Genomic DNA, 21,523 nt, shown 5'->3' on the forward strand with positions numbered 1-21,523 from the left:
GGGGCCTATACAGGCCGACACTTACTTCTGTATCCTGTGAATGCCTAATGTATCTCCAGCCACCAAATACTGTGTTCTTAGCTGTCAGGTAAACCCATGTGGGCTACTTTTTGGGGCCTATACTGGCCGACACTTAGTTCTGTATCCTGTGAATGCCTAATGTATCTCCAGCCACCAAATACTGTGTTCTTAGCTGTCAGGTAAACCCATGTGGGCTACTTTTTGGGGCCTATACTGGCCGACACTTAGTTCTGTATCCTGTGAATGCCTAATGTACCTCCGGCCACAAAATACTAAGTTCTTAGCTGTCAGGGAAACCCATGTGGGCTAATTTTTGGGCCCTATTCAGGCCGGCACTTACTTCTGTATCCCGTGAATGCCTAGTGTACCTCCAGCCACCAAATACTACGTTCTTAGCTGTCAGGTAAACCCATGTGGGCTAATTTTTGGGGCCTATACTGGCCGACACTTAATTCTGTATCCTGTGAATGCCTAGTGTACCTTCAGCCACAGAATACTTCATTCATTCTTAGCTGTCAGATAAACCCATGTGGGCTAATTTTTGGGGCCTATACTGGCCGACACTTACTTCTGTATCCTGTGAATGCCTAATATACCTTCAGCCACAGAATACTACGTTCTTTGCTGTCAGGTAAACCCATGTGGGCTAATTTTTTGGGCCTATACTGGTCGACACTTACTTCTGTATCCTGTGAATGCCTAATGTACCTCCAGCCACCAAATACTACGTTCTTAGCTGTCAGGTAAACCCATGTGGGCTAATTTTTGGGGCCTATACAGGACGACACTTACTTCTGTATCCTGTGAATGCCTAATGTACCTCCAGCAACCAAATACTACGTTCTTAGCTGTCAGGTAAACCCATGTGGGCTAATATTTGGGGCCTATACAGGCCAACACTTACTTCTGTATCATGTGAATGCCTAATGTACCTCCAGCCATCAAATACTACATTCTTAGCTGTCAGGTAAACTCATGTGGGCTAATTTTTGGGGCCTATACTGGCCGACACTTACTTCTGTATCCTGTGAATGCCTAATGTACATTCAGCCACAGAATACTACGTTCTTAGCTGTCAGGTAAACCCATGTGGGCTAATTTTTGGGGCCTATACTGGCCGACACTTACTTCTGTATCCTGTGAATGCATAATGTACCTCCAGCCACCAAATACTACATTCTTAGCTGTCAGGTAAACCCATGTGGGCTAATTTTTGGGGCCTGGAATGGCCGACACTTACTTCTGTTACCTGTGAATGTCTAATGTACCTCCAGCCACCAAATACTACGTTCTTAGCTGTCAGGTAAGCCCATGTGGGCTAATTTTTGGGGCCTATACAGGCCAACACTTACTTCTGTATCCTGTGAATGCCTAATGTACCTCCAGCCATCAAATATTACATTCTTAGCTGTCAGGTAAACCCACGTGGGCTAACTTTTGGGGCCTATACTGGCCGACACTTACTTCTGTATCCTTTGAATGCCTGATGTACCTTCAGCCACAGAATGCAATGTTTTTAGCTGTCAGGTAAACCCACGTGGTCTAATTTTTGGGGCCTTACTGGCCGACACTTACTTCTGTATCCTGTGAATGCCTAATGTACCTCCAGCCATCAAATACTACGTTCTTAGCTGTCAGTTAAACCCATGTGGGCTAATTTTTGGGGCCTATACTGGCCAACACTTACTTCTTTATCCTGTGAATGCCTAATGTACCTCCAGCCACCAAATACTACTTTCTTAGCTGTCAGGTAAACCCATGTGGGCTAATTTTTGGGGCCTATACAGGCTGATACTTACTTCTTTATCCTGTGAATGCCTAATGTACCTCCAGCCACCAAATACTACATTCTTAGCTGTCAGGTAAACCCATGTGGGCTAATTTTTGGGGCCTGGAATAGCCGACACTTACTTCTGTTACCTGTGAATACCTAATGTACCTCCAGCCACCAAATACTATGTTCTTAGCTTTCAGGTAAACCCATGTGGGCTAATTTTTGGGTCCTATACAGGAAGACACTTACTTCTGTATCCTGTGAATGCCTAATGTACCTCCAGCCACCAAATACTACGTTCTTAGCTGTCAAGTAAACCCATGTGGGCTAATATTTGGGGCCTATACAGGCCAACACTTACTTCTGTATCCTGTGAATGCCTAATGTACCTCCAGCCATCAAATCTTACATTCTTAGCTGTCAGGTAAACCCATGTGGGCTAATTTTTGGGGCCTATACTGGCCGACACTTACTTCTGTATCCTGTGAATGCCTAATGTACATTCAGCCACAGAATACTACGTTCTTAGCTGTCAGGTTAACCCATGTGGGCTAATTTTTGGGGCCTATACTGGCCGACACTTACTTCTGTATCCTGTGAATGCCTAATGTACCTTCAGGCACAGAATACAATGTTCTTAGCTGTCAGGTAAACCCACGTGGTCTAATTTTTAGGGCCTATACTGGCCGACACTTACTTCTGTTACCTGTGAATGCCTAATGTGCCTCCAGCCACCAAATACTATGTTCTTAGCTTTCAGGTAAACCCATGTGGGCTAATTTTTGGGTCCTATACAGGAAGACACTTACTTCTGTATCCTGTGAATGCCTAATGTACCTCCAGCCACCAAATACTACTTTCTTAGCTGTCAAGTAAACCCATGTGGGCTAATATTTGGGGCCTATACAGGCCAACACTTACTTCTGTATCCTGTGAATGCCTAATGTACCACCAGCCATCAAATCTTACATTCTTAGCTGTCAGGTAAACCCATGTTGGCTAATTTTTGGGGCCTATACTGGCCGACACTTACTTCTGTATCCTGTGAATGCCTAATGTACCTTCAGCCACAGAATACAATGTTCTTAGCTGTCAGGTAAACCCACGTGGTCTAATTTTTAGGGCCTATACTGGCCGACACTTACTTCTGTATCCTGTGAATGCCTAATGTACATTCAGCCACAGAATACTACGTTCTTAGCTGTCAGGTTAACCCATGTGGGCTAATTTTTGGGGCCTATACTGGCCGACACTTACTTCTGTATCCTGTTATTGCCTAATGTACCTCCAGCCACCAAATACTACATTCTTAGCTGTCAGGTAAACCCATGTGGGCCAATATTTGGGGCCTATACAGGCCAACACTTACTTCTGTATCCTGTGAATGCCTAATGTACATTCAGCCACAGAATACTACGTTCGTAGCTGTCAGGTAAACCCATGTGGGCTAATTTTTGGGGCCTATACTGGCTGACACTTACTTCTGTATCCTGTGAATGCCTAATGTACCTCCAGTCACCAAATATTACGTTCTTAGCTGTCAGGTAAACCCATGTGGGCTAAGTTTTGGGGCCTGGAATGGCCGACACTTACTTCTGTTACCTATGAATGCCTAATGTATCTCCAGCCACCAAATACTACGTTCTTAGCTGTCAGGTAAACCCATGTGGGCTAATTTTTGGGGCCTATACAGGACGACACTTACTTCTGTATCCTGTGAATGTCTAATGTACCTCCAGCCACCAAATACTACATTCTTAGCTGTCAGGTAAACCCATGTGGGCTAATTTTTGGGGCCTATACAGGCCAACACTTACTTCTGTATCCTGTGAATGCCTAATGTACCTCCAGCCATCAAATACTACATTCTTAGCTGTCAGGTAAACCCATGTGGGCTAACTTTTGGGGCCTATACTGGCCGACACTTACTTCTGTATCCTTTGAATGCCTGATGTACCTTCAGCCACAGAATGCAATGTTCTTAGTTGTCAGGTAAACCCAGGTGGTCTAATTGTTGGGGCCTATACTGGCCGACACTTATTTCTGTATCCTGTGAATGCCTAATGTACCTCCAGCCATCAAATACTACGTTCTTAGCTGTCAGTTAAACCCATGTGGGCTCATTTTTGGGGCCTATACAGGCCGACACCTACTTCTGTATCCTGTGAATGCCTAATGTACCTCCAGCCATCAAATACTACGTTCTTTGTTGTCAGTTAAACCCATGTGGGCTAATTTTTGGGGCCTAAGCTGGCTGACACTTACTTCTTTATCCTGTGAATGCCTAATGTACCTCCAGCCACCAAATACTACGTTCTTAGCTGTCAGGTAAGCCCATGTGGGCTAATTTTTGGGGCCTGGAATAGCCGACACTTACTTCTGTTACCTGTGAATGCCTAATGTACCTCCAGCCACCAAATACTACATTCTTAGCTGTCAGGTAAACCCATGTGGGCTAATTTTTGGGGCCTATAAAGGACGACACTTACTTCTGTATCCTGTGAATGCCTAATTTACCTCCAACCACCAAATACTACGATATTAGCTGTCAGGTAAACCCATGTGGGCTAATATTTGGGGCCTATACAGGCCAACACTTACTTCTGTATCCTGTGAATGCCTAATGTACCTCCAGCCATCAAATACTACATTCTTAGCTGTCAGGTAAACCCATGTGGGCTAATTTTTGGGGCCTATACTGGCCGAAACTTACCTCTGTATCCTATGAATGCCTAATGTACCTTCAGCCACAGAATACAATGTTCTTCGCTGTCAGGTAAACCCACGTGGTCTAATTTTTAGGGCCTATACTGGCCGACACTTACTTTTGTATCCTGTGAATTTACTAATGTACCTTCAGCCACAGAATACTACGTTCTTAGATGTCAGGTAAACCCATGTGGGCTAATTTTTGGGGCCTATACTGGCCGACACTTACTTCTGTATCCTGTGAATGCCAAATGTATCTGAAGCCACAGAACACTATGTTCTTAGCTGTCAGATAAACCCATGTGGGCTAATTTTTGGGGCCTATACTGGCCGACACTTAATTCTGTATCCTGTGAATGCTTAATGTACCTTCAGCCACAAAATACTACGTTCTTAGCTGTCAGGTAAACCCATGTGGGCTAATTTTTGGGGCCTATACTGGCCGACACTTTCTTCTGTTACCTGTGAATGCCTAATGTACCTCCAGCCACCAAATACTATGTTCTTAACTGTCAGGTAAACCCATGTGGGCTAATTTTTGGGGCCTGGAATGGCCGACACTTACTTCTGTATCCTTTGAATGCCTGATGTACCTTCAGCCACAGAATACAATGTTCTTAGCTGTCAGGTAAACCCATGTGGTCTAATTTTTGGGGCCTATACTGGCCGACACTTACTTCTGTATCCTGTGAGTGCCTAATGTACCTCCAGCCATCAAATACTATGTTCTTAGCTGTCAGTTAAACCCATGTGGGCTAATGTTTGGGGCCTATACTGGCCAACACTTTATCCTGTGAATTCGTAATGTACCTCCAGCCACCAAATACTACGTTCTTAGCTGTCAGGTAAACCCATGTGGGCTAATTTTTGGTGCCTATACAGGCCGACACCTACTTCTGTATCCTGTGAATGCCTAATGTACCTCCAGCCACCAAATACTACGTTCTTAGCTGTCAGGTAAACCCATGTGGGCTAATTTTTGGTGCCTATACAGGCCGACACCTACTTCTGTATCCTGTGAATGCCTAATGTACCTCCAGCCACCAAATACTACATTCTTAGCTGTCAGGTAAACCCATGTTGGCTACTTTTTGGGGCCTGGAATGGCCGACACTTACTTCTGTGACCTGTGAATGCCTAATGTACCTCCAGCCATCAAATACTACATTCTTAGCTGTCAGGTAAACCCATGTCGGCTAATTTTTGGGGCCTATACTGGTCGACACTTACTTCTGTATCCTGTGTATGCCTTATGTACCTTCAGCCACAGAATACAACGTTCTTAGCTGTCAGGTAAATGCATGTGGGCTAATTTGTGGCCTGGAATGGCCGACACTTACTTCTTTATCATGTGAATGCCTAATTTTTCAGACTGGAATTGAAAATCAATGGGTCTGTAAAGGTTCCGCCAAATTGTGGAATGGATGCAGACCCATTTTACAGATTTGTGAATGGACCCTCTATGTATTAGACATGTATTTACCGGCTGCTGTCAATTCTGGCTGATTTATGAAAAAAAAATAATAATAATTTTTTGCTGTAAAAAAAAAAATAAAAATTTAGGGCAACTTTTCCAATTGCAATACTTCTGTTATGACATTGTCCATGTGCTGGGACTATTTGTGCACAGGTAGTACGTCTTTTGTGGCTGCAAATATGACCTAAAGGTTTTTAAAGTTCGCCTCCCATTCTGGCCCGCCGCGAACTTGCGGTTCGTGGACTTTTGAGGAAATGTGCGGCTCAAGTTCGCGAACCGCCCGGCCGATGTTCGTCCATCTCTTTTGATATGTATTGCACTTTTTTGATATAGCAAATTTACTTTTTTTTTCCTTTTTTTTTTTCCAAATTATTTTATTAGATGTTAAATGTATAACATACAGCATTTTCAAAGCAAACAATAAACATTTGGTAACAGGAATAGGTAAAATGTGCTCTTGCTAATACATCAGTCAACCACTGAGTTTAACTTTAATAAAGAGAACATAAGTGAGAACAATAGATATGTGAAAATACATTTTTTGTGGTATCAGGATTAACCAGCGAGAGGAACATCAGAGCTATGGGTTTCTGTTTGAAGGTGGGTTTGGTATAGATGTTCAAGACACAGTAACTATTTATAAAGAAAGGAAATCTAAATCTTCATAGTCTGTCGTCAGGTGTGGGTAGGGTCTATTTAGTCAGTAGTCGAGGGAGGGGGTAGGACATAAGTACTTATGCACCTTGTAGCCTGCAGCAATGTAATTTTCTTATGCACTTTATTGATATGTATTGCACTTTTTTCATATAGCAATATTCTTATGCACTTTAACCACTTGCCGACCGGTCACGTTGACCGTACTGCGGCAAAGTGGCTCGTTATCATCCAGCGACGTAAACCTACGTCGCTGGACTCCTCCCCTTGTGGGCGGCCGCACGCGCCGCCGGAGGCTCGCTCTCGCTGTATTCAGTCACAGCGGGAGTCGGGCCAGGGGAGGAGAGGCGGTGATCACCGCCTCTCTTCCCCGATCGTCGGGGATCGAGTGTGGAAATCCGCCCGCTTGTGTAAACAAAGCGGGCGGATCTCCTAAGTGACAAACAGTGACAGATTGCAGGATTCAGCATAGCTGAACCTGCGATCTGTGCCTGTGTCACTCAGTCCCCTCCCCCGCACACACGTTAGTAAGCACCAGGCATACATTAACCCCTTGATCACCAATAAAAGTTAACCCCTTCCCTGCCAGTGTCATTTTTACAGTAACAGTGCATATTTATAGCACTGATTACTGTAGTAATGTCACTGGTACCCCCAAAAGTGTAAAAAATGTCAGTCAAGGGTCCGATCTGTCCGCCGCAATGTCGCAGTCCCGCAAAAAAAAACGCAGATCGCCACCAGATCGCCGCCATTACTAGTTAAAAAAAAAAACAATAAAAATGACATAAATTTCCCGTAGTTAGTAGCTGCAATAACTTTTGCGCAAACCAATCAAAATACGCTTATTGCGTTTTTTTTTTTTTAACCAAAATATGTAGCAGAAAACAAATTGGCCTAAAATGTTAAAAAATTTAGATTTTTACATTTTTTTGGGGAATTTCATATAAAAAAATGTGAAAAATATTGTTATTTTTTCAAAATTGTCGCTCTTATTTTTGTTTATAGCGCAAAAAGTAAACATCGCACAGGTGATCAAATACCACCAAAAGAAATACATTTTGGCCTAAATATATGGCAAAAATTGAATATATTGGATATTTTTTAACTGTCAAAGTAGAAAAATATTGTTATTTTTTCAAAATGTTTGCATTTTCTTTATTAATATCGCAAAATATAAAAAGCGCAGAGGTGATCAAATACCACCAAAAGAAAGCTCTGTTTGTGGGAAAAAAAGGACGTAAATTTCGTTTGGGTACAGCGTTGCATAACCGCGCAATTCGCATAGTGCCGAATCGCAAAAAGTGGCCTGGACGTAAGACAGGAAAATCCTCCGGTGGTAAAGTGGTTAATTTGTGCTTATTATTCATTAGTAGTACATTATTGGCTATTTTGCACTTATAATTTTTGCTATTATTTACCAGCGCTGCATTATTATATCTGTATATGGAGAACAATTGAATTCTTAGGAACTTTGGAAACATATGTATTGTTTTGGCCGAATGGCCTTAGCATTTGTAATGACGGAGCTGGCCAGTAGATGGAGTGAGCTTACGCCTATCATCTCTGCCTGTGTTTTGTGCTGCCTGCAAGCAGAGCTCCCACTTTACCTCTGAAAGGACAAAGCAATCATCACACTCAGCACCCCCTTTCCAAATGACAAGCTGCCTGTTTTTCACTGGGGTATGTTGAAGAGAGGAAGCACATTTTAAGAGATACTTGTTGTAGTACAGTGTGAATATGTGTTGGGTCAGTATCTTTATCCTGACACTGTGGATATCTTCTGAATGGACATGTAACAGCTGGGAATACTCACCTACATCAGGTAAGCCTTTATTTATATCCATACTTATCCATGTGTCTGTTATCAAAGCATGATTTCCTTTGTGTAACTTTATATAGTGAATATTCTTGTGGGTGTTGAGACGCATAGCAGTCTATTTCTACAAACTGTTGTATACATTTTAAACACTGACAAATAACTTTTTAGTTGATCTGATACATTATATACTCCTTGCCTATACTATGTCATCTAGTAAAAAAAAAAAATATCCGATGACGAGCGAATGTTGGCCACACTACAGATTTTTGCTTAGCAATACAATATTATTATAGGAGCTAAAGAAACAAAACAAAGATGTTCAGCACAAAGACAACATAAACATTGGAGGCAGTAGTGAGGCCCTTTCTACAACTGTCACAGTGCTTGTTTATAGTTGTTTGTCCCAGTCCTTGGCTTGCTGTAAGGAGGGATTACTCATCGCCTCCCTCTCATTTTTCTCCTTTTTCTCCTCTCCCTTCTTTTAGCTCTTATCCCATTTTTTTCCCATTTTTTTCATGTTATGTTTTCACTTATTTTTCTCAGCGTGCTGTCAGCTGAAACCCAGTGAGCTTCACATGTAAAATGAATTATTTTTCAGAATTCATGTTGTTAAAAAAAACACAGCAGTAAAAACAAGCCACTAGCAGTTGATTGTTATTATTATTATACAGGATTTATATTGAGCCAACAGTTTGCGCAGCGCTTTACAATATGAGGGAAGACCATACAGTTACAATACAGGAGGAATTGGAGGGCCCTGCTCGTTAGAGCTTACAATCTAGAAGGGAGGGTCAAGTGAAACAAAAGGAAATAACTGTGGGGGATGAGCTGATGGAGAAAATGGAATTATAGTTGGTAGGTGTGGGTAGGATAGGCTTCTCTGAAGAGGACAGATTGGGGTAGGGAGTTCCATAGGATTGGAGAGGCTCTGGAAAAGTCCTGGAGGTTAGTATGGGAGGAGGTGACGAGGGAGTTAGAGAGCAGGAGGTTTTGAGAGGAACGCAGAGAGCGATTAGGTTGGTATTTTGAGACTAGGCTAGTGATGTAGCTGGGGGCTAAACTGTGGATGGCTTACACTGCTGATCCCCCCCCCCCACCCAGCCCCCTTCCCCCTAATACAATGCTGACTTCCCCCCAAATGCAATACGCAAGGTTTCCCCCAAGCGCTTTTACCCTTACATGTAAACAGGCAGCTCAGTGATGCCGGTGTCTGTGTTGGGAGGGAAGGGATGCCGCCGTCATGCTGTGCACTTGCAGCCAGTCAGTAGATCCGCTGCCGCACAGCCGCCGGATATGACATCGTGCTGTCATATGCCGCTTCTGACCCAGTGGGCCGCAAAAAGTTTAAAAATATTTTCCTGTGAGTGCAGCCACATCTCAAAGCGGTCCCAGGGCCGGCAGCCTACCAGAAATTTTCCGGTATCCCGGCCCTGCTTTAAGATGTAAGATGTTGTTAGTATTTTGAATTAAATTTGTTGGGTGAGCAGAAGCCAGTGGAGGGATTGACAGAGAGGAGTAGCAGACCCTGAGCGACACGCTGCTGAAGGCATTGTATGACGAAACGCGTACGGCGCCGCCACATCACTTCCAGTTCTGGCTATTGTTGGAACGCATTACGTTCCGGAGACTCATTATACTGCCCGGTTTATACTGTGAGATTGTGAGTACCCTATTTTATTCTATGTGCAAATAAAAATACCTTACCGTATTACACTATTTGCCCTCTCCTTACTTCTCATGATGATTCCATCTACTCCAACACCCCGCTGATACCCCGGGAGTATCTGGGACAGGACCCCATACTGATCCATCCACTGGGAACCCTGATAGAACACCCAGGAACCCCTGATAGGAATCTTAGAGAGCCCCGGAGCCATACAGGGATAACTCGGTCCACACATCAGGATCCCTTGAGGGAACCAGGGATCATACTACTAATACCCGCTCTATACCCCTGTGTGGGGTAGGTATTTCTGGTGAGTGTGCTACTTACCTTAGGGTTTACCAGCACCCCACCACTTTACCCACCACAGGGTAGCTATTGGGAATACCGCATGAGGATTCACCACCTGCTTACAACGTTTATGGACTGTTTGCATTTCTAATTATTCACCATCACTTGCACATTGTCACTTTATCTTGTTTATATTTTTGTGCACAGCAAAACTTTGATCTATTACATGTTTTGCCCCCGATACAATTATTTATTTATTATTTATATATATCTTTTATACACTTATCCATCTATTCCCCTAACAGTGACATCACTACCATTATCTAGCAATTTCCTTCAACTTTGGCACCTTATATATTTTAGCTTATGTCATCCACCTGATATTTTTCACCATATTCGTCATTGATTCGTTTATCTACTCCTTATGGCACTTGGCACCTTATTCAATTTGCTTATTTATTATATTTTATATTCATTGTATTTATTGTATATTTACCTGCAACATTTACCATTCCTTTTTTATTGCAGTAGTTACTTCATATATTTTGTGCAATATCAGATTTACTGCCACCAATTAGATGTATGTGTGATACCATAGGTATTATATTTTTTTGCCCTATATAATTTTTTTTTTTGCCGAATATATCTTACTACCTCAATTACCACATTTTTTAATATACACTTTTTATACTCTCGCTTACTCTCCCACTCTAGCTTATTGGATTAGGGATTTTTCCATTTTCTTAGGCAGCGCCATTTCCATCTCTTCCCCCTCTCTATTTACACATATATAAACTTTGGGTTATATCCAAGGGAGGCTGCAGCCTATTATTATAATATATTTTTTTCCTTAGCGCTGAGTTTATTCCTTTCATACTCTATATGCCAGCAGGATGGAACAGTGGTGCCATGTACATGTATGAGGAACTCAAAGTGATAAAGGTCAGCCTCTTGCACAATTCTCACCTGAGCACCCTGATTTTTGAGACAAATACTGCTACGGCAACGGAAGGATGCAGGTGCCTTGAAGCTGGAACCATAAACTTGAATTTGGGAGTGCTGGTGTCAATTAACCACTTTACCACCGGAGGATTTTGCTGTCTTACGTCCAGGCCACTTTTTGCGATTCGGCACTGTGCAACTTTAACTGACAATTGCGCGACCGTACAATGCCGTACCCAAATGAAATTTACGTCCTTTTTTCCCCACAAACAGAGCTTTCTTTTGGTGGTATTTGATCACCTGTGCGATTTTTACTTTTTGCGCTATAAACACCTCGAGCCACACAAGAGAGGCAGAAGGAGATTAGGGAACTTAACAAGTGGCTGAGGAATTGGTGTAGGAAAGAGGGGTTTGGGTTCCTGGAGAACTGGGCTGACTTCTCAGTCGGCTACCGGCTCTTTAGTAAGGATGGGCTGCACCTTAATGGGGACGGTACAGCTCTTTTGGGGAGAAAGATGGCCACCAAGTTGGAGGGGCTTTTAAACTAGGAGACGGGGGGGGGGGGCTCAGAAGTAGAGTCAGTCAGGAGGGAGCAGAGGACTGAAGGCAGCTGTAGTGTCAGCAGCGACAGTAGGTCCACAATGTCAATTGGCAGGTCTGTGCGGGAGAACCTCAGACCAAACAGGAATAAACATAACCGCCAATTGCGCTTAACTTCCTTAAAACTAAGAGGGGTATATGCTAATGCCAGGAGCCTAGCTAATAAAATGGATGAGTTGGAAATGTTAGTACATGAGGAGGACATAGACCTTGTGGGAATAACAGAGACTTGGTTCGACCCCTCACATGACTGGCTGGCCAATATCCAAGGGTATTCGGTGTACCGGAAGGACAGGGTAGGAAAAAGAGGGGGAGGGGTATGTCTCTACGTCAAGAACAATATAAAGGTGACAGAAAGGAGTGACATTACGGATGGGATGAGCATGGATTTAGAATCTGTGTGGGTTGAACTCCATAGGGAAGGAGATAAGGGGAAAGTAAGTGGGGGTTTGCTATAGGCCACCTAACCAAGGGGAGGAGGTAGAGCTGGAATTTTTAGCACTAATGGGTAAAGTGGCAAAATTGGGATCAGTCATCGTATTGGGGGACTTCAATTACCCCGACATTGACTGGGAAGAGGGGACTGCACACTCACAGAAGGCCCGCCTATTCACGGAAACCTTACTGGATAATTACATGTCACAGTTGGTGGATTCCCCTACCAGAGAAAACGCAGTCCTGGATCTATTGCTCACTAATGACCCAGACATAATCTCGGAGGTAGGAGTCCAGGACAACCTGGGCTCTAGCGATCACAGGATGATCACATTTAGTGTAAATAACAATATAACAAGACAAGTGGGGAACATAAGAACTCTAAACTTCAGAAGGGCAAACTTTCCAAAATTGTACTCAATGATGGAAAGGGTAAACTGGGACCAAACCCTGGGATCCCTGACCACAGAGGAAAAATGGGAATGCTTTAGGAACATATTAGGCAAAGGCATCTTGCAGTGCATTCCTATGGGAAATAAATTTAGAAGAGACAAAGCCAAACCTGGCTGGCTAAACTGTAGAGTCAAAAAACTTATTAGGGGGAAAAAATTGGCCTTCAAGAAGTATAAATCAGAGGGCACAGTATCGGCTTTCGAGCAATACAAGGAGGCAAATAAGAAAAGTAAACATGAAATCAAGATGGCTAAAATCAACTTTGAGAGACAAATAGCAGAGGATAGTAAAAAAAAACCCAAAGAAATTCTTTAAATATATCAACAGCAAAAAAACTAAGGCAGAGCATATTGCACACATAATTAACAATGATGGGAGGATGGTTACAGAGGACACTGAAAAAGCAACCGTGCTAAATGCTTTTTTCTCGTCAGTCTTTACACAGGAAAAGGAGGGGTACACTGACCATGACTGTATGGTTAGTAGTAATAAACAGGACTTGCCACCATGGCTAACAGAGGGGGAAATCAGGGAAAGGCTGGATAAACTTAACACAAACAAATCACCAGGACCGGATGGCATACATCCGAGAGTACTCAAGGAACTCAGTAAAGTTATATCGAGACCACTGTTCCTGATCTTTGCTGACAGTATTAGGACAGGAGATGTACCAGGGGATTGGAAGAAAGCTAGCGTGATTCCAATATTCAAAAAGGGCCAGAGGCATATCCCGGGAAATTATAGGCCTGTCAGTTTGACATCAGTAGTATGTAAACTTCTGGAGGGGATGATAAGGGACTATATCGTAGAGTTTGCTAAGGACAACAACATCATCAGCAGTAATCAGCACGGGTTTACAAATGGGCGTTCTTGTCAAACCAATCTCCTAACATTCTACGAGGAGGTGAGCTGTGAGCTAGATAGGGGGAGACCAGTGGATGTGGTGTACTTGGATTTCGCTAAGGCGTTTGATACAGTTCCCCACAAGCGCTTAATTTATAAAATAAGGTCTGCAGGTATCGATAGCAGGGTTTGCTCTTGGATACGGAACTGGCTAAAAAGGCGTGTCCAAAGGGTAGTAATAAACAGCGCATACTCAGACTGGTCTGAGGTGGTAAGCGGGGTCCCCCAAGGCTCAGTCTTGGGACCAACCTTGTTCAATTTATTCATAAACAACATTGAGGCCGGGATCAGTAGTTCGATATCAGTTTTTGCAGATGACACAAAATTGGGCAGGGCAATAACTTCACAACATGAAGCAGATATCCTACAGAATGACCTGGACAAAATAACAGAGTGGGCAACGATATGGCAAATGAGGTTTAACGTGGAGAAGTGTAAGGTTTTGCACTTGGGGACTAAAAACATAAAAACACAATACACGTTAGGAGGGGAGCCCTTGGGGGAATCAAAAATGGAGAAGGATCTGGGAGTCTTGGTTGATGATAGATTAGGAAACAGCATGCAGTGTCAAGCGGCAGCTTCCAAAGCCAACAGAATATTAGCATGCATAAAGAAAGGGATGCATTCCAGAGATAAGACTATAATCCTTCCACTTTATAAAACTCTGGTCCGACCGCATCTGGAGTATTCCGTCCAGTTCTGGTCGCCAGTCCTCAGGAGGGATGTGTTGGAGCTGGAGAGAGTCCAGAGAAGGGCAACTAAACTAATTAGGGGATTGGAGGACCTTGACTATGAAGAGCGTCTACAATCGCTTGATTTATTCTCCCTGGAGAAGAGACGTCTGAGGGGGGACATGATAGCAATTTATAAATATCTTAATGGGGATCCCAGCTTAGAAAAAAAGCTGTTCATTCGAAGGGATTGCATGAGGACTCGAGGGCATACAATGCGATTAGAGGAGAAGCGTTTTAACCTCAGGCAACGAGGGGGGTTCTTTACTGTTAGGGCAACAAGATTGTGGAATTCTCTACCACAAGAGGTGGTTTCTGCGGGTAGTATGGTGGCTTTCAAAAGACTCTTAGACTTACATCTCAAGGATCAGAACATTCAGGGGTATGGGAGATGATTACAGCCACACATACCTACACAGGTTGAACTAGATGGACTATTGTCTTTATTCAACCTCACCTACTATGTAACTATGTAACTATGTAACAAAAAAAGAGCGTAATTTTGAAAAAATAACAATATTTTTCAAATTTTTTTATATGAAATTCCCCCCAAAAAAATGTAAAAATCTAAATCACAATAACCGTATTTTGATTGGTTTGCGCAAAAGTTATTGCGTTTACTAACTAAGGGAAAGATTTCTGTCATTTTTGGTGTTTTTTTTTTTTAACGAGTAATGGCGCCGATCTCCGTTTTTTTTTTTTTTGCGGGACTGCAACATTGCGGCGGACAGATCCGACCCTTGACTGACATTTTTGACTCTTTTGGGGGTACCAGTGACATTTCTACAGTAATCAGTGCTATACATATGCACTGTTACTGTAAAAATGACACTGGCAGGGAAGGGGTTAATTTTATTGGAGAGGGAGGGGTTAATGTATGCCTGGTTCTTACTAACGTGTGTGGGGGGAGGTGACTGAGTGACACAGGGACAGATCAGATGTTCAGCTATGCTGCACACTGCGATCTGTCACTCCCTGTCATTTAGGAGATCCGCCCACTTTGTTTACACAAGCGGGCGGATCTCCAGACTCGATTTCCCAACGATCACGGAAGAGCGGCGTTGATAACCGCCGCTCCTCCCCTGGCCCGACTCCCGCTGTGGCTGAATACAGCGGGACAAGCCTCTGGCGGCATGCCGCCCACAAGGGGAGGAGTCCAGCGACGTAGGTCTACGTCGCTGTACGGGAACGAGCCACTTTGCCGCAGTACAGTCAACGTGACTGGTCGGCAAGTGGTTAAGCAGAAGCACAGTGACCCCCCACTTCACCCAAATCAGTAGAGAGTAGAGCTGGGTCACAAGCCAAGTTCAGTAACAGTCGAGCAGAAAGGCACCGAACAGGTTTAAGGTCACAGGCAAGCAGAGGTTTGCACTGTGCAGGCAAAGAAGTACAAAATCAATAAGGAAAATCTTGGTCAAGGGTCCAGGCTGAGGTTGGTAACACAAGTAGGCAGCAGACATGACCAGGCAGTTGTAGTCCAGAGGCAGGTCAAAACAAAAACTGATTCAATATTAGTCAAGCAGATTCAGAATCAAAGATAACAGAGACACAAGCTGAAAGACCAGCAATGATCCCATACATGGCCCAACTTTAAATAGGCCACTAGGCGCCAGTACCTGTGGTGGATGTGCCCTTGCATCCACATGCACACCATTGTGCTTATGTTTCTATGTGGATTCTTGCACACTTAGGTTTCCATGCCCAAAACAATGTGCAAGTTTATTTATAGGCATGAGCATGAGCATGGCTGGCACAATCTCTCCTATGGCTGACTTGATGTTCCTGAAAAATGTTGAACTGATTTTTGAATGTTGAATAGAAATTTTTGTTTTATAAATATATACACAATATTATCAAAAGTAGTGGGGCGTCTGCCTTTACACGCACATGAACTTTAAAGGCATCCCAATATTAGTCCGCGGGTTTCAATATTCAATTGGCCCACCCTTTGCAGCTATAAATAACAGCTTCAATTCTTCTGGGATGGTTGTCAATAAGGTTTAGGAGTGTGTCTATGGAAATGTTTGACCATTCTTCCAAAAGCGCATTTTGTGAGGTCAGGCACTGATGTGGATGAGAAGGCCTGGCTCGCAGTCTCTGCTCTAATTCATCAGAAAGGTATTCTATCAGGACTCTGTGCAGACCAATCAAGTTCCCCTGCCCCAAACTCGCTAATCCATGTCTTTATGGACTTTGCTTTGTGCACTGGTGCACAGTCATGTTGGAACAGGAAGCGACCATCCCCAAACTGTTCCCACGAAGTTGGGAGCATGAAATTGTCCAAAAAGTCTTGGTATGCTGCTGCCCTAAGAGTTCCCTTCACTGAAACTAAGAGGTCAAGCCCAGCCCCTGAAAAAGAAAGAAAAAAAAAAAAACACGCTATAATCCCCCTACCAAATCATCTGGACCAGTGCACAAAGCAAGGTCCATAAAGACATGGGTGAGTGAGTTTGGGGTGGAGGAACTAGACTGGCCTGCTTTGCTTGTCCCTATTTGCTTAAAGGACAGGCAACTTTTTGTTTTGAATCACGTAACGTCCATTCCATTTTCTCCCAAATGTGGGGTTGCTAATGTGATGAAAGGCTACATGGCGATCTTCTGTTAATTGCTCTGCCTGTTTCTTAATCCAGATTTAATTTGTTTTTCATTCTCACCTGTAAAATACTAGACTGAGGCACCCAGGGATTGTGGAATATACTGTAGTGTCAGTTCTTAACTACGGAAAGGTTTTACCCCCTTTATGACCAAATAAAATTTATGTCCTTTTTTCCCGCAAATAATGCTTTCTTTTGGTGTTATTTGATCACCTCTGTGGTTTTAATTTTTTGTTCTATAAACAAAAAAAGGACTGACAATTTTGAAAAAAAAATTTTTTTTTTACTTTCTGCTATAAAGCACATCCAAAATAAAAATTTGAAAAAATCTAATTTCTTCATCAATTTAACCACTTTACCACCGGAGGATTTTGCTGTCTTCCGTCCAGGCCACTTTTTGCGATTCGGCGCTGTGCGACTTCAACTGACAATTGCGCGGTCGTGCGACGCCGTACCCAAACAAAATTTACGTCCTTTTTTTCCCACAAACAGAGCTTTCTTTTGGTGGTATTTGATCACCTGTGCAATTTTTACTTTTTGCGCTATAAACAAAAAAATAGCGTTTATTTTGAAAAAATAACAATATTTTTAACATTTTTTTTATATGAAATTCCCCCCAAAAAAGATGTAAAAACCAATTTTTTAAAAAATTTTTGGCCAATTTGTTTTCTGCTACCTATGTTTGGTAAAAAAAATCGCAATAAGCGTATTTTGATTGGTTTGCGCAAAAGTTATTGCGTTTACTAACAAAGGGAAAGATTTCTGTCATTTTTGGTGTTTTTTTTTTTAACGCGTAATGGCGGCGATCTGCGATTTTTTTTTTTTTTGTGGGACTGCGACATTGCGGCGGACAGATCGGACCCTTGACTGACATTTTTGACACTTTTGGGGGTACCAGTGACATTACTGCAGTAATCAGTGCTATATATATGCACTGTTACTGTAAAAATGACACTGGCAGGGAAGGGGTTAATTTTATTGGAGAGGGAGGGGTTAATGTATGCCTGGTGCTTACTGATGTGTAGGGGGGGAGGTGACTGAGTGAGTCATGGACAGATCGGATGTCCAGCTATGCTGAACAGTCCGATCTGTCACTCCCTGTCACTATGGAGATCCGTCCGCTTGTGTTTACACAGGGGGGCGGATCTCCACACTAGATCCCCGGCGATCGGGGCAGAGCAGCGGCTCCTCCCCTGGCCCGACTCCCGCTGTGAATGAAAACAGCGGGAGCGAGCCTCCGGCGGCGCGCAAGCGCCGCCCAGAAGGGGGAGTGTCTGACGACGTTAATACTACGTCGTCAGACGATAACGAGCCACTCTGCCGCAGTAGTATTACTGTGAGCGGACGTAAAGTGGTTAATCCAAAATGTATTCTTCTACATATTTTTGGTAAATAAAAAAAAAAAAAAAATCCCAGTAAACGTATATTGATTGCTTTGCACAAAAGTTATAGCTTTCAAAAACTATGGGATATATTTATAGAATTTTTATTTATTTATTTATTTATTTAATTACTAGTAATGGTATTTACTAGTAATGGTGGCGATCAGTGGCTTATAGTGGAACTGTTATATTGCGGCAGACAAATCGGACACCTAATTGACACTTTTTTGGGAACCAGTAACACCAATACAGTGATCAGTGCTAAAAATATGCACTGTTACTGTACTAATGACTCTGTCAGGGAAGAGGTTAACATCTAGGGCGAACAACGGGTTAAATGTGTGGCTAACATGTTTTACTGTGTGTGCTGTTTTTACTAAGCAATGTGCACTAAGCAGTCAGAAGAGAGCCCTGTGCTTGTTTACCTACACAGGGCTCTTATTGGTAATGTCCATAGCTGATCATCGGGTGCTGGCAACCAACCAGCACCCGCTGATTGGTTTGTGCTGCAGCCAATCACAGCACAGTCGGGGCAGCGCGGGCGTGCTCCCTACTGTGGCGCACACAGTTTTACTGCGGCAGGCAGCCCCTCCTTCTTGAACTGACGTAGGACTACGTCGGTCACGCGCCTGCTGCTAGGGGGCAAGCTCCCACCCCCACTCGGCGGGGGTGAGGTTTCATAGTACATTGTTGACAGACAATAAGGACTGGGGCTTTTACCCGGTTTAAAAAAAATATATTAAAACATTCAACATTTTTCAATGTACAAAACTATTCAACTGTACAAACACCATAGACTGTGCGGATCACTGAGAGGCTGAGCCAGCTGCTGGTTAGGGCTCCTGAGGGGGCCTGGACTGGCTGAGTAATGCCAGCTGACAGCGGGCTTTAGTTCGCTGCCAGCCCAAAACAGGTCACAGGAGTTTAAAATAAACTGCACACCTGTAATCCATAGCAGAAGTATGAAAACGGAAAATTTATATCAAATACTTACCGTAATTTTCCTTTCCTGATGGACTCCATGGCAGCATACGTATCGGGTTTGGCCCCGCCTCCAAACCTACCCATAGGACCTCACTCCCATAAATCTTTGCTCCTGTTCAGCACACGTGTTCTGTAACTATCCTCCACAGAAATCCGGGAGGGAACTCCTGCTGCCATGGAGTCCATCAGGAAAGGAAAATTACGGTAAGTATTTGATATAAATTTTCCGTTTTCCTGACAGACTCCATGGCAGCATACGTATCGGGAAATAACTCGCCGTACACACAGGGTGGGCAGGTGCTGAACAGAAAAGTTTTAATGCATTTTGTCAAACAGACAGGACTTGCAAACCAAAATTCACAGAAGAAAGAGCCGCTGGCTCAACACAGTAATGGGATAAGAAAGTGTTAATAGAGGACCACGATGCTGCTCTGCAAATGACTTCAGGAGCCACATGTCTGGATACTGCCCAGGAGGTAGAGATGCTCCGCGTCGAATGAGCTGTAACTACTGCTGGAGGGGTCAAGCCCTTAGCCCTATAAGCCCACTGGATGGTCTGGATGATCCAAGAGGAAATGGATCTCGTCGAGGCTCTTGAACCTTTGTTTTTTCCATAAAAGGTAACGAAAAGATGTTCTGATTTTCTGAAAGAGGAAGTGGCATTTAAATATCTCTTAATACACTCTCCAACATCCAGCGGATGAACCGAAGATTCTTCCTCTTCCTGTCTAAAGGTTGGTAATACTGTTTCTATGTTTTCATGGAAGACAGAGGTCCTTTTTGGTCTCGCATCCAGCATGGGGATGAGCACCACTCTGTCAGGAAAAAAGGTTAAGAAAGGCTCTTGTGTCCCAAAGGACCCAATTTCCGACACTCTTTTTGCTGAGGTTATAGCCACCAGAAACACTGTTATCAGTGTAAGCTCTCTTATGGTCAAAGAATCAAACATGTCTTGAATTTGACTCGCCAGGAAATCCAGAACTAGTGGCAGATCCCACTTGGGAAACCTGGGTTTTCTCTGAGGTCTGATTCTCACTGCCCCTTGGAAGAACTGACGAATTAGGGCATGAGTGGCCCAGGAGATCCCTGTAAAAGCAGAAATAGCCGAGACCTGGACTCTGAGCGAACTCACTGATAGAGGCAAATCCAGTCCTGATTGGAGAAAGCTCAATACATCCTGGATCTTAATTGAAGATTGAGGATCAGGCCTTGTATTCAGTTGTGCAGAAAATTTTTCCCAGATTCTCTGATACACCCTGTTCGTTGAGCTTCTTCTAGCACTAAGTAATGTCGAGATTGCCGTTTCTGGACAGCCTAAAGCCTGTAACCTCCTCCTCTCAACATCCAGACCTTGAGATGTAAACGGTCTGGGCATGGATGGAGTACAGACCCCTGGGACAACAGGTCCGGTCTGAAGGGTAGCGGGATTGGATCTTGGACACTGAGTAGCGTCAGAAGGGGAAACCATGGCCTGTTCGGCCAGAAGGGAATCACCGCCACTACCTCCACTGGCTCCGACCTGAGTCTCCGAAGGAACTGCAACACAATCGGAATTGGTGGGAAGGCGTATGCCCTGTGGAATCTCCACTGATCCGAGAGTGCATCTATCCCTGATGCTTGTGGATCTCTGAATCTTGAGTAGTACTTCGGCAGTTTGTGATTGCAGGGGGAGGCGAAGAGATCTACCTCTGGAGAAAACCCCAATGTTAGGATCCAGTCGAACGTTTCCTTGTGAAGGGACCACTCGTTGTTGTCCAGATCCACTCTGGACAAGAAGTCTGCTTTGACATTCTGGACTCCTGGAACATAAACCGCTGAAAGATTCGAGAGATTTTTCTGTGCCCAGGACATAATCGGCTCCACTTCCCTCAATAGGGACCAGCTGCGTGTACCCCCTTGTTTCCTGATGTATGCCACTGCTGAGGTGTTGTCCAGGCGCAGCATGACAGGTTGGTCTTTTGTCAGGTGAGCAAATGCTCGAAGAGCTTGGAATGCTGCTCGGAGTTCTAGTATGTTGGATACTATTCCTCGAGTGGAAAACTCCCACCTGCCCTGTGCCACCTCCGACAGACAGTGGGCACCCCAGCCTAT

General features: G+C 43.7%; 1 protein-coding gene across 1 annotated transcript in view; it reads left to right on the forward strand.

The window, feature by feature from the left end:
- The first annotated feature begins 8,346 nt into the window (after nt 1–8,346).
- LOC309566336 (plexin domain-containing protein 1-like) overlaps nt 8,347–21,523 on the forward strand; it is a 463,427-nt gene continuing 450,250 nt past the window's right edge. The window contains exon 1 of the mRNA XM_082271449.1: nt 8,347–8,457. Coding sequence (XP_082127575.1) covers nt 8,373–8,457 — 85 coding nt within the window. The 5' untranslated portion in view covers nt 8,347–8,372. The remainder of the gene's footprint in view (nt 8,458–21,523) is intronic.

This window comes from Pelophylax lessonae (genome assembly GCF_965119305.1).
Source record: "Pelophylax lessonae genome assembly, chromosome: 11".
Lineage (NCBI taxonomy): Eukaryota > Metazoa > Chordata > Amphibia > Anura > Ranidae > Pelophylax > Pelophylax lessonae.